This window comes from Miniopterus schreibersii, assembly GCF_964146895.1.
Source record: "Miniopterus schreibersii genome assembly, chromosome: 6".
In the NCBI taxonomy this organism is placed as follows: Eukaryota; Metazoa; Chordata; class Mammalia; order Chiroptera; family Miniopteridae; genus Miniopterus; species Miniopterus schreibersii.
Window position 1 is genome coordinate 82,753,170 of NC_138107.1, and position 13,034 is coordinate 82,766,203.

Here is a 13,034-nt window from a genome sequence, read left to right on the forward strand (position 1 = left end):
GTGCACGTCAGGAGGGAGCAGGCTGGCCTTGCACTGTGTCCGCCTAATCAGGGGCAGTCGGTGAGGGTCCCATCCCCTGAAGGCACTGCGCACGTCCAGTGCAGTTCCTGCGTCATCTCCTGACTGCGCTTAGAAATCCCAAGCGGGAGACTCTGTGCCCGGAAGCCTCGTGGAGGCCAGTGTTGACGCCTTCATCCCTTTCAGATCTCTTCTTGTCAGCCCCGCTGCTGCTACCTTAGTCCAAGCCGCCGTCACTTCCTTCTGGGTTTCTGCACCAGCCACCGAACGCTTCTCCCTGCCTCCAGTCTTGGTCCTTTCAAATCCAGTCCCCAGGATGGAGAGTGACCATCCTAAGAGCAAATCTGGCCACGTCGTTTCCTTACTTAAAACCTTGAAATGGCTTCCTGTTGCTTTTAGATAAAAGCAGAAATCTCTGTTTTGTTACGTTGCTTTTTTATGCTCTAGCCCCTCCTTAACTTTGTAGGGCGTCCTGCATAGTCCGAGCTCTCGCCATAAACAACTGTTTATGTTCTTGAGTCATGGGGGAGTCTATTGTAGGCTGCAGGTCGGCTGGGCAGCTCTGCTGACCTCCACTGGGCTCCCTCACACCTCTGTGAGTCGCCCGATTGAGGCTGGGCCCAGCGGGGAGGCGGCTTCGAGCTGCAGGCCTGCAGGCTGGCCGGCTGCCTCTGTTCCTTACCCTCCTGTACCCACAGGTCACAGGTCGATGGGGACATGCTGTTTTCATAGCAGTGGCAGAGGCGTAAGAAAGCAAGCCAAGTGGGACAAGTGCATTTTAATATTTTTATTAAGTCACGCCTACTGACACACTATTGGTCAAACAAGTCACGTGGTGAAACCCAAAGTCAAGATCATGGACACATGGCACAGGGAGTGCATATTTCTGAACAGTAAGCTAACCTGTCATATCTTAGATATGGCTCCTTGCAAGAAGCATCTCCTGACCCTTACGACCTCCCTGGGACTTATATCTGTTCTTCCTGGTTGTCACTGGCCATTGCATTCTCTTTCTTCCCCATCATACTGTAATCCTGTGAGGCAGCTATCACAGTCCATCTTGTGTCCCCTGGGTACCCTGCACCATCTAGCATAGGGCGTGGCCCACTGTAACTACTCAATAAATACTTTCTGTTGGAGCTAAGGAAGGACCTTACCAGAGGAAATAGAGCCTCTCTGGTACAAAAGGTGCAAGTGGCCTCATTTTCATTCTAAATAGACATGTAAGTTGGCTGGTCAGAGGCTTAGTGGATGCTGTTCTCATGAAAAAACTCGGCCTGCAGGGAAGAGATGAAGAAAGTGGTGGAGTTTTCACTCTGCAGAAATGAGATGAAGTGATGACAGTAAGGGGACAGGGACCCATGTATGGCCTTGGGCAGGACCTTAGGAATAAGAAAGAGATTCCTTTCCTTAGGGGCTGTGAGGGAAGGGCCTGAAAGGGTCAGATTAAATTTTAAAGGGCTTTCGAACCTTGAGACTGTGGGTCAAATGACAAGAAGTTTGTTCAGTAAAGTCCCGGGTGCCTCCCTTTTGGGAGACAACTTTGCAAATTGTTAGCTTCTTGAGAACATAAATGTATCTTTCTTTTTTTGTATCCCTCACAGTGCCCTATATGAAGTCTTATACGTCATATATGCTCACAGCATTATTACTAAGTGAACAAGTGAATGAACAAATTACTTGAGTATTTCCCCTACCCTATGAATTTGAAATTCCCAAATAATAGCTTCCCCTGGGCAAAGTTTGGGAGAAAGCGATTGTAGTCCCTGTTTTCAGGGACTTCCCCCGAATCCCTGTGTCACAGATGAGGGACTCACCTTGGCCAGGTAGAGTAGGTGACTGCGTTCGGCCAGGTGACTGCGTTCGCCAGGTAGAGTGGGCGACTGCATTTGGAGTACACACTTCCATACCTTTCCCAGCTGTCTCTTTGGGTGAATATTACCAAGAGGGGAGTAGGCAATGTACCAGAGTCACATGACCCTCTGCCAGATTTCCTGGCTGAGACCATAACTGTCTCCTTGAAGAAATGTATTGGGTTATACTCTGAGCTAGGGATTTCAAAGACGTTGTAGAAACCATATATTGTAGATGAGGATTTTTATGTTAGTAGAAATTGCCGAATTTTCAAATCTATTGACTGCCTTTCAGCATTAGCAAGCTTAATTAGTTAATACAGACATATCTGCACTAAATGTACAGGCCTTGCTGGTTTCACTGGAAATGTGTGGCTGAAGGAGCAGCAGCGAGAGAGCTCTCCAGAGCTTGTTTGAATTGTGTGGACCGCTGGGGAGAAGTTGCTATTCGGTTGAAAGCTGTGAGCATTCTCTCTCACTGGTACACATGCACACGCGCGCACACACACACACATTTTGGTGCCTCATTACAATCTATCTAAATCACAGAACTGTTTTGTTCAGCTTGAGCCCAGCCATATATTGTTATTCAGACTGTGACACCAGATTTCATCTGATTGTAAATGTGATTCATTAGGTTGCATGAGCAAGACAGTGTCAGAGCTGAGGAGCATTTCACTTTGAAGGCATCTTAAATGAAAACAAAAAAGGCAAGCAAATGCCACTTCAACCCATTTTTTAGGGTGTTGAGTTGTAAGGCCTGAATAGCTTGTATGCTGTTTCCATGGCGAGTCTCCAACTTGTGCTGACCTTTCCCCTACTGAAAATGCAAGTATATTCTCGGACATTCTCTCGGTCTTGTCTACTCATGATAGTTTTTAAAATTTCAAGATAGATAGTAGCTGTCCTATTTTTTCCTGGTAGTGTGGTGGGGACAGAGCAGAGTTGGGGCTGGAAGACAGAGGAGGAGCATGGTAAAAGGAGAAATGCTTTGTGCCTACATCTCCCTACGTCCATTTACTCCCTCTTTTCTGGGCATTTCCCACCTCCTCAGCACGGCCAGCCTACAGGATGAGCCACTGCTGCCCTCGTGGAACTTGCAGCATGTATGCTGTGTGTGTCTGTGTGCTTGGGTGATCAAGAATCAATATAAATACAGACATACATGAAAAGAAGACTTTCGGGTAGGAAAGTAGGGTAACATCAAAGGGGAGGGTTGGAGCCCCAGGGACTTGAGGCCTTTGCCTTTGGGGTGGCAGAAAGCCTTTCAGAGGGGGTGGCATTTGAAGTTCTGAGGGAGATGCAGTCCAGGCAGCAGAAACAGCAGGTGCAGATACCTTGATTCTGGAAGTAGACAGCACTTAGTGTCTTTAAGGGACAGCACGAGAACCAGTTGGCTGAACAGTGCGCGTTTGGGGAGAGAGAGGGGAGGAGCACTGACAGGTAGGGGGAAGCCACATTAGCTGGACCCTGTAGAGCCTGGAAAGAAACTTAGATTTTATTCTGAGTCAAATGGGAAGCCATCTGAAAGTTCTAAGCAAGGGAACTTCTTGAGCTGTTTTCCACATTTAAAAATCTCGCTCTGCTTGGGCTGTTCTCTCACGTGCTCTCTGTTGAGATGTGATGCTACTAGAAGGGATTAGGATCCCACTCGAGTCGGGCAGAGGCCACCTGCACAGCACATCCTAAGACGGCTCTTTGAACAGGAAGGCAGGTCGGCGCGTGTCTTTGGAGCTTCTGCTCGCGCTGCCTGGGAGTTTCGAGGGCCGGGGTTTGCGCTGGTCTAAAGCGGCCCTCTCTGTGTCTTCCCCCAGTAACAAAGGCATGGAGCACCTGTACAACATGAAGTGCAAGAACGTGGTGCCCTTCTATGACCTGCTGCTGGAGATGCTGGATGCCCACCGCCTACACTCCCCGGCCAACCGCGAGGGCACCCCCATGGAGGAGCCGCACCAGGACCAGATGGCCGCCGCCGGCCCAACTTCACCGCATTCCTTGCAGACATATTACATCGGTGGGGAGGCAGAGGGTTTCCCCAACACAGTCTGAGAGCTCCCTGGCTCCCCCAAGTTTCTGAGAATCCCCGCAGCATTCTACCCACCTCATAAACCACCATAGCAAAATTCTGCTCCTGAACACACTCCGGCTTGCAACCACCACATGCTTTATACTCTGAGTGGCCGTTCGTCTGCTTGCTCAGCTCTTAGTGGCACGCCTTCTTTTGGGAACGGCCAGAGGGGTTCCAGGGCTACCTTCTTTGTAAGGGCTCTCTTCCTCCCTCTGCTACATCACTAAGCATGGGGATTCCTGTAGCTTTTCATGACTGAACTCGGTCTGTGAGCTGGGGCTCAGCTGAGTCTGTGCATTTAAGCTACTTGTCGAGAGCCAGGACTGGAGAGTGGACTTTTCACCTCTGCAAAGCACTTTTTAATGAATCTAAGCCACGGGAAAGAATTGGAAGTGGCTCCTTTAACTGCTGACTTGGAGAAAGCTAGCTCGAGGGTTTACCAGAGCGTCCTCTTGTATTCCTATAGAAACGTGTCATTTTATTAAAGTAACCCCTTCAAGCTTTTGCTCTGTTGCTTGGCCATAGCTGAATATTCGGCGATTGTCTATTTATTTCCCCTATAGGAATACAAGATGCCCGGGAAGGAAGGCCCCTGGTTACCAGCTGAGAACACTGCGCCTTCAGATTTGCCGAATGCTCTTCTGTAGGCTGAGCGCGCACCCTGCACAGGTCCTGGGCTCCGGTTAGGTTAGTTCTTGCTTCCCATGGATCTGTGGAGAGCAGCAAGTTGATCCCAGTTAGGTCACCTCCACATACACCAGTGTCCCTGTGAGGGACAGATTCTTGTTATTTTTGGTTTTGGTTTATAAAGAGAGCCCTCCCCAGGGCTCGCTGTCAGCAGCCTTCATGACTGCGTGGTCTCGCGCAGCAGAGGGCGCTCCTTGGCGCTTCCTGGTGTGCAGCTTACACCCAAGGAGAATCGGGCGTGTGCAGTGCCCGGCCTATGACCAAAAGCGCTTTAAATGAGGGGGCACCCTGGGGACACTTTAAGCCCTGGGGTACTGGGCTAAAACAGTACATGTGCATGAGAACAGGGAGGAAAGCAGGGTAGACACTGGATAAAACCGTGAGGCTCAGGGCGGCGCTGCCACAGGCTGCAGCTCCCCAGGAGTGCCACTGTGCACTGGGGGGGCTGCCCTGGGACCCATGGGGCTGTCCTCTTCTCTTCCCCACGTGGCCCTGAGTGGAAGCAGCAGCAGTGGACAGCTGTGTCCCTACAGTTGGCAGAGCACACTCTGAAGCCAGGGCGCAGGCCGAGGAGAGGAGCACTCCCTGCTCGGGTGCCTGGGGCCTGCTCAGACTACACGTGCCCTTGGTTATTTAGAGATCACCCCAAAATAAGGGTTTGGCCTTGGGGGGGAAAAACCCACAAAACTTTTTTCAGAGCTCATTTCATTAAACTCCATAAGCCAGGAGAGTGAGACTAGATTTGAGCCATAGGACTCTATTGACCTATAGACTAAAAACGAAAGTCTCCCTCCAGCCAAGGGCAGCCTTCTCCACGACCAATTGTGGGTTTCCTCTTCTCAGCTAAAAAGAAAGTCTGGTTTTTCCGGTGACCTCACTGTCTACAATTTGAACCCCATTGAGAGGTGATGTGTTAGCCAATAACTCAGCCAAACTCCTAGGGTTTCTGTGGGGATGCCTATTTCACAAAGTGGATTTCACTCATTTCTAATTCCCAGTCAGTGGTCACCAAAGGACTGGGAAACAGGGAGGGCCTAAAACAAAGGAAAAAAAAAAAGGTTTTTCCATATATGTGCATCTAAATTTTGGGGCAATTTTATGTATTGTCATTAAGAATATGTTTAGAACATAATTCTTTTGTTGTTGTTTTGTTTAATAAGCACCTTATATAGTATAATATATATATTTTTGAAATTGCAATACTTGTTTATCAGACAATTGAATGTAGTAATTCTGTTCTGGATTTGATCTGACTGGGTTAACCTGCAAAACCAACAAAAATATTCAGTTTTTTTGTATGTAGTCATTGATACCTAAGGCCTGGTGATTATTCATTTAAATGAAGATCACATTTCATATCAACTTTTATATCCACAGTAGACAAAATAGCACTAATCCAGATGCCTATTGTTGGATATCGAATGATAGACAATCTTATGCAGCAGAGATTATGCCTGAAAAGGAAAATTTATTCAGGGCAGCTAATTTTGCTTTACCAAACTATTAGTAGTAATATTTTTGGACAGTAGCTAATGGGTCAGTGGGTTCTTTTTAATGTTTATACTTAGATTTTCTTTTAAAAAAATAAAAACAAACAAAAAAAATTAGGACTATAGACGATACAATACCAGCTAAATCCAAACAATACTACAGTGGAGGGTTTTACATTACTCATCTAATGTGTTTGTATTCATGCTAAGATACTACTATATTTGAAATGGGGGAGGATACCAGATGGCTGGAACGTTAGCCCAGGAGTCTCAAATAATGCTAGAAATCTCTTTTTATTCTTATTTGAAGTGCCACTAATGGACAGCTGACACTTTGCAGCAAATGTTGCTGTTGGGGTGTAGGAAACATGCTGTTTCCCCCTCACTACGAGGCAATTTAGAATTTAAAATACATGATTGGCCTGGGGCAGGGGTTCTCTGGGGAAGTGGGTTCAGGAATTTGGAAAATGGAAAATACAGTAAAAAGATCTGGAAGGTATTGTGAGGCCGATCAATACTGGTATCTGGGGTATGCATTAGGGCTCAGACTTCTGCCCTATAAGCCACAAATAACCAGCTCTATCTGATAGCCATTTCTAAAGTGACAGCTTGAGTTCCAGGGAAGAGCAAGGGACATCTACAGTGCAGTCCAAGGAACAGCCAGGGGTCTGTGTTTCTTTTGGCCACTGCCGAGCTCTAGGCTTGCTGTCCTGATTCTGTAATGCTGTCACACAGCCATCAGAGAGACTAGTTCATCCAAAGAGAAGACCCCGTGTAGGTTGCAAAATCCCTAAGGAAGTGCAGACCCTGAATAGATTTCCCTATTAACTTTCTAAGTATGTTTAACCATGTCAGTATCCCATGCCTTTCAGGGGCTGACCAACTAAGGGACTTGCTGATCATTTACTTTCAGTCACACTCAGGTGTTCTCACCTGTTAAATTCATATACACTGAAATGGCCATTGATGCAGGCCGTTGGTTTAGGGTAGCCCTACATGGAACCCATTCCAATCTGTTCTTATTTCAAATCGTATACCAGTTCTGAGATGGACTGTGCATCCTCGAATGACCACTAGGGTCATCACGTCTAACATTCAAGGCAAATCTGCTTTGGGAAACTGGTTATTAAAGGCAAATAGAGTCACACTCTAGCTTAGGAGGCAGCCACGGTTCCCTTTTGAGCAGGTCTCGGAAGGATGACCCACATCACACTGCGCACTTCCTTAGGTGAACTCCCTACAAACTTACTTATCCTCGGCTGCAGCAAATGCATTTAACTGTGGTTCCAAACACCCATCTTCTCATTAGCGTGAAGACACAGTTTCTGACTACATTTCTTTCCCATTTGGATTAAAGCGAGGATGACCTCTTTCTAAGTCATTTTCAGTTGTTTTCTAAGTAACTGCTGCCTCTATTTGGCACTTCGATTTTGCACTGTCTTTTAGATATTCAAGAAAAATTTCTATTCTTTATCTTTTTTTTCTTCTTTTTTTTTTTTTTGCATCCAAATGTGCCTGAACTTTTAAAATATATAGATGCTGCCATGTTCCAAACCCATCTTGAGTATATTTGCACAGAGCTGTGTACCCTGGAGACAACATAAAGCCCCATGAGCAGGTGCCTGAGACACGGACCCCTTTGCATTCACAGAGAGGTCATTGGTTACAGAGACTTGAATTAATACGTGACATTACGCCAGTTTATGTTCTCTCATGACTTGCAAACCATGCTTTGTTTGTGCACCACCTACTCTTCAGTGCAGAGCCTTGTTTTATGGGAAAAGGCTCAATTGCCGAGTTGTGTCTGATGGATTGTATGCCCTCCTGCTGAAGCGCACTATTATTGATGTGATTCTGTTTCGTTGCAGCTCTGCTTTGTTTAATGAAACACACTTGTAAACCTCTTTTGCACTTTTAAAAAAGTAAAGAATCCAGTGGGATGCTCAAGTACCTGTAAACAATTTTCTCAACCTATTTGATGTTCAAATAAAACGTTAGATGAAAGACAACAGGTTTGCTTTTTTCAGTAAGCTCCACTTCTTGCCATTGCTTTCCCACCGGCTACCAAGGCCAAGACGGTGAAGTACGTCTGCAGAGCACAGAGGACCCCGAGCATGAGCTGGATGCGGGGCTCGCGCCCAATCCCCCCCCTTCACTCCCCAGGAAGCGAGTGGCCACCGGAGCCTGGCACACGCGCCTCGCTTCTCACTGACACCGCGCGTGGGTTTTAGATGGTTTCCACTTCGTCAACCACGTGGCGGCAGTAATGCCTAATTCGTAGGGGGGACGTGAGGATTACGGGGGGCCTCGCTTCGGCCCCCTTCCTCTGAGGCAGACGGCGACTTGGGTGGACGAGCGACCCGAACCGGACACCACTCACTCCCCCGCCGCCCACGCTCAGGGAGGTGCGGCGGGAACCACGGGCGCGCCCCTGCCCGCGGGGCCTCCTGCCTCCACGCGGCTCCCTGCGCGGCCCGTTGCCACCCGCCCTGGGCTCTGCCCGACGGCCGGGAGGGAAAGCAGTGGCTTCTGGAGCGGCAGCGGCGCTCACCCGGGCCCTGCGCCCCTCGCTCTGCCCTCTATCCCGCGGCCTCGGCCGGGGGCTCGGGCCTCACCCCCTCGCCCGGGACAGGCGGCGCCCCCTGCCCGAGGCGACCCCCCTCCGGCCCCCTGGGGCTGCCTTACTCGGATGGAGGGGGCTTTTCACATCGCCTGCGCCGGTTTGCCTCCAAGCATCTCTCCCGTTTTCTTGCCGTCATCCACCGTCCAGTTCTTTAATCCTGGTTTTCCTCGGCTCCTCGGGCCTGCGAGGGAAAGAGCGCCACCCCCGGGGCTATTAGGAGGGTTGGAAAAGAGAAGCGTCTCAGCGCTCGGCTAGGACCAGACAGCCCCGCGCAGACCGGCCTCCCGCTTTGTTCCTGTTTGTATGGCGCCCTTCTGTTTCTCTTTCCTCCTTACTGGCTCCTCCGCTTTTGTTAAATATTTTTAGGGTACTATTTTGTCTGTTATTTCTCATTTGAAAATTATTTTCTTAGTGGCTGATCTTACAGTATTCACCTTGACGTACCACAGTCTATTTCAGCCTAATATTAACTGATAAAATAAAAATCTCTGCTCCAAAATAGGTCCATTCTCTCTTCCGCCTTTGTATTATTATTGCAATGCATATTATACTTATGTATATTATAAACTCAATAAATTATTGTTTACTGGCTCATGCAACTTTATCTTTTGAAGAAGTTAGGTAAGAAATGAGATAAATATATTTATAGATTTTAAAAACATTACTTTCTGTATTTACCATTTTCAGCACTTTTTCATTTCTTCCTGTGGATTTGAGCTCCCGCCTGGTGTCATTTTCTCTCAGTCCAAAGGAATTCCCTTAGTGCTGCTTGTAGGGAAAGGCTACGAGCAGTGATTCTCCGCCATTGCTTATCAGGTAAAGTATTTACTTCACCTTCATTTTTGAAGGATGATTTTTTTCTGGATGTAGAATTTTTGGTGGGCAGTTTGCTTTGGTTTTCTCTTCAGCACTGTACTCATATCATCCCCTGCCTCTGGCCTGCAGGGCTTCCATCCTTTGGATGCTCACCTGTATCTGACTAGTCACCTTCTCCTCGCTGCTTTCAAGATTTTCTTTTTTTGGTTTTTGCTTTTGAACAGCGAGAAAACTATGATGTGTTTAGGTGTAGATCTTTCTTGTAGGTATCCTAGTTAGAATTCACTAAGATCCTGGGATGCATAGATTTGATGGTTTTCATCAACTTGAGGAAGTTTTCAGCCATTCTTTTTTCAAGTAAATTTTCTCCCCCTTTATCTCTGTCTCCTCTGTGACTCATTAGACATATGTCCGTACATTTGATGTTGTCCCACAAGTTTCTGAGGCTCTGTTCATTTTTCTTTAATCTTTCTTCCTCTGTTCCTCAAATCAGATGATTTCTATTCATCTGTCTTCAAGGGAACTGATTTTTTTTTTCATCTGCCATATGGAATTGAGGTTGAAGTCTTATAGTAAATATTTCATTTCAGCTATTTATTTCAGCTCCACCATAAAAATAGCTCATTTCTCCCTGTAACTGCTGTTATCAAGAATCCCTATTTGTTGATTGATTGCTGTCATATTTTAATTCTTTACATCATTTCCTTTAGCTATCTTAACACATTTATATTAACTGCTTTAAGTCTCTGTCGGCTAAAACCAACCAAACCTCTGGGGAGGCACAGTTTCTTTTGACCTTTCACTTCTGAGTATAGGTCACATTTTCCTGTTTCTTTGCATATCTTACAATTTTTATTGGAAACTGACCATTTTAGACACTATTTTGTAGGAACTCTGGATTCTGATCCCTCCTAAGGTGGTTGCTGCTGGTGCTGCAGTCTGTTTTGTTTAGTACCTCACCTGGGTTAAATGTGTGAAACTTGTCTCTCCAACAATGCTGGCCTCTGATGTTTCTGCTAGATTTTTACACTAGTTTCTTGGTTTGGTTTTTAAGCCCCACTTCCTAGGAATAGCCCCTGTGTCTGCGGAGTGCTGTGGTTATCTAATAACTGGGCAGAGGTTTGCACAGCACCTGGAGCCAGCAAGGCTCCTCCTCAGTGGATGGGTCTGTGTGGGTGGGGGAGCATACTGGACTGTCAGGCTGTTTTCAAGTCCGACTCAGCTTTTTGCCTGGGAACTTTCTGGTCTCTGCTACACATCATACAGCCTCAGCCAGGAGTGTGCGTGCCACAACCATAACCACAGCCACAGCCTCAGGGTGGTGGGGCCTGAGCTCCCTGCTCATCCACCCGGTCGAGTGAGCTGCCCAAGACCATGGTCACAGCAGCAAAGCTGTCAGTCCTCATGATGTGCCTGCTCTGATCCTGACCAAACTGTGGGCGGTGAGGAATGGAAGCAGCCCAAGCAGGAAAGCTGCAAATCTGCATGGTAATTACCCAAAGTCGAGCCGTCATTTAAGCATAAACATCTCTCGTATTGTTGAATGCCTTTGGTCACTTTGCAGAGTGAAGTGGTTGTTTTCGTCAGCTGGGTTCTGGATTAGGTCGCTTTTTGGAGCAAGGATTTGCTGATCTCCTCACATGGCTGGAAGTCCTCCTCTCCTCACACCCTACCCCTTCTTAGTCTTCTCAAAATATCAAGGAACGGGGTTGTCTGCATGTGCCATGTATGATTCCCAGTGTCCAGCAAGCTTTTGGGAGACTGCTCAGCAATGTGTGGAACTTTAAGCCTACCACTGGGTGTGTCAAAGTCGTAATGTCCGACTGCGTGCAGATTCAGCTCACACACTGGCTTCAGGTCACATTCTCCAATAGGAAATGTTCTTAAGCCTTTGGGGGCACTGAAATTCAGTTCAGATTTGCCTCTCTGATACCACAGCAAATTTTGAGGCAGCAAATTTTCATTACTTTTATTATTTGGACTATGTGCATTAAAAAGCTAGTTTAAAGTTCACAATCATTGTGGCTTAAAGTTGCAATATTTGTACCCACTACAAAGAGTAAAGCTAAGGCAAGAAGTCAGGTGCTCATTCAAGACAGAAACACGCTTTCTAATGGAGCCGCCCATGGATTATCTGCGACACCTGGTTGAAAGTATAGGTGGGGTGAATTCTCTGCAATAGGCAGCACCTGTGCATGGACCTGATCACCACTAAACCAAAATGTTGAGGTGGCTCTCTCAGCAGATGGAATGATCTTTGATTTTCCTTTCAGCCCTGAGTCACAATGCATGCATGTGCTCAAGAGTTCCATTAATAGGTGCTTCGCTATGCCAGGTACTAGCTTGATATGAGAGTAGATATATATATAATTTTCAAGCAAACAACCTGTTTTACTAAAAGTCCACATATACATTACATTTTACAAAAATAGCATTTTTCCGAATCTCTTGGTCCCTTCCCAAGCCCTAGAAAAGGAGGGGTACTGAGGGAGCTCTATTCATAATGGAGGGTCTCCCTCTAAACATTAGGCCTGCCCTGGGCACCCCTAGGCCCCTAGTACAGTGCATAGGAGGAGGGATTAGTAGAAACCCTCTGGAAACTCACCTGGACACCTGGAGCCTGTTGAGGCCTCGTCACCATCCCAGGTGAGGCCCTGCCAACACGACAGACATGCTGCCCCACAGCCTGAGTCCCAGCTGGATGCACACACGACCCGTCTGGGCAGCTTCCAGCCTTGGGTTCTGGAGACTGGGTGCCCATAATGGCTGTAGTCGGCCTGCCCAGGGTCAGCGTGCGTGACCACTGGGCTTCCGTAGGTTCTAGCTCCTCCTCCTCCACGCAGTGCTGTGCGGGCCTGGTTTTAAAGTCACAGATGAAGCAAACAGTGAGGCGGGCCACCAGTGCCCCCTGCAGGAAGCCTGGAGGACATCGTTCCAGTGGTGGTTGTAGTCAGAGAGCAGGTGTAGCCCATGTAGAGGGCAGAGGCCACTGGGAAGAACTGCAGGGGGTGGGGGCTCAGCAGCAGCGTCCACTTCTAGCAGAGCTGCCTACACATAGAAGCCCGAGAGCACCATCAGTACAACCCAGAGAAGGAGAAAGACAATCTGGACTCGGTGACGTTCCCAGGGCTCCCCCCCGCACACCTCCATGTGCGGGTAGACGGAGCAGTGGACACGACTCCAGTCAGGTGGCTCACTGCCAGGATGCTGGGCTGCAGGCGGCTGACCAGATGTTTGGCCGGGTCTCTCAGGGCCTGGCTCACTGAGCCCCAAAGAGGACTGGCCCCAGCACCTTGTAGACGTCTGCCATGTAGTTGTCAGAGTCAGAGTGGGATCAGAGGCCGTCTGTGTATATGTGAGGCCTCTCTGGCAGAGACAAAGATGTCGGTGGTGGTCACAGCCACAAGCCCATGGGTGTGGATGGTAAGGGCACCAGATAGTCACTGCCACAGTGGAACCCTCAAGAGCGGATACTCAAG

The 13,034-nt window shown here is 47.9% G+C and overlaps 1 protein-coding gene across 1 annotated transcript in view; it reads left to right on the plus strand.

Moving 5' to 3' along the window:
* ESR1 (estrogen receptor 1) overlaps positions 1–8,125 on the plus strand; it is a 269,720-nt gene extending 261,595 nt beyond the window's left edge. Inside the window, exon 9 of the mRNA XM_081140673.1 lies at positions 3,686–8,125. Within this exon, the coding sequence (XP_080996799.1) occupies positions 3,686–3,920 (235 nt within the window). The 3' untranslated portion in view covers positions 3,921–8,125. The remainder of the gene's footprint in view (positions 1–3,685) is intronic.
* The last annotated feature ends 4,909 nt before the right edge of the window (positions 8,126–13,034 follow it).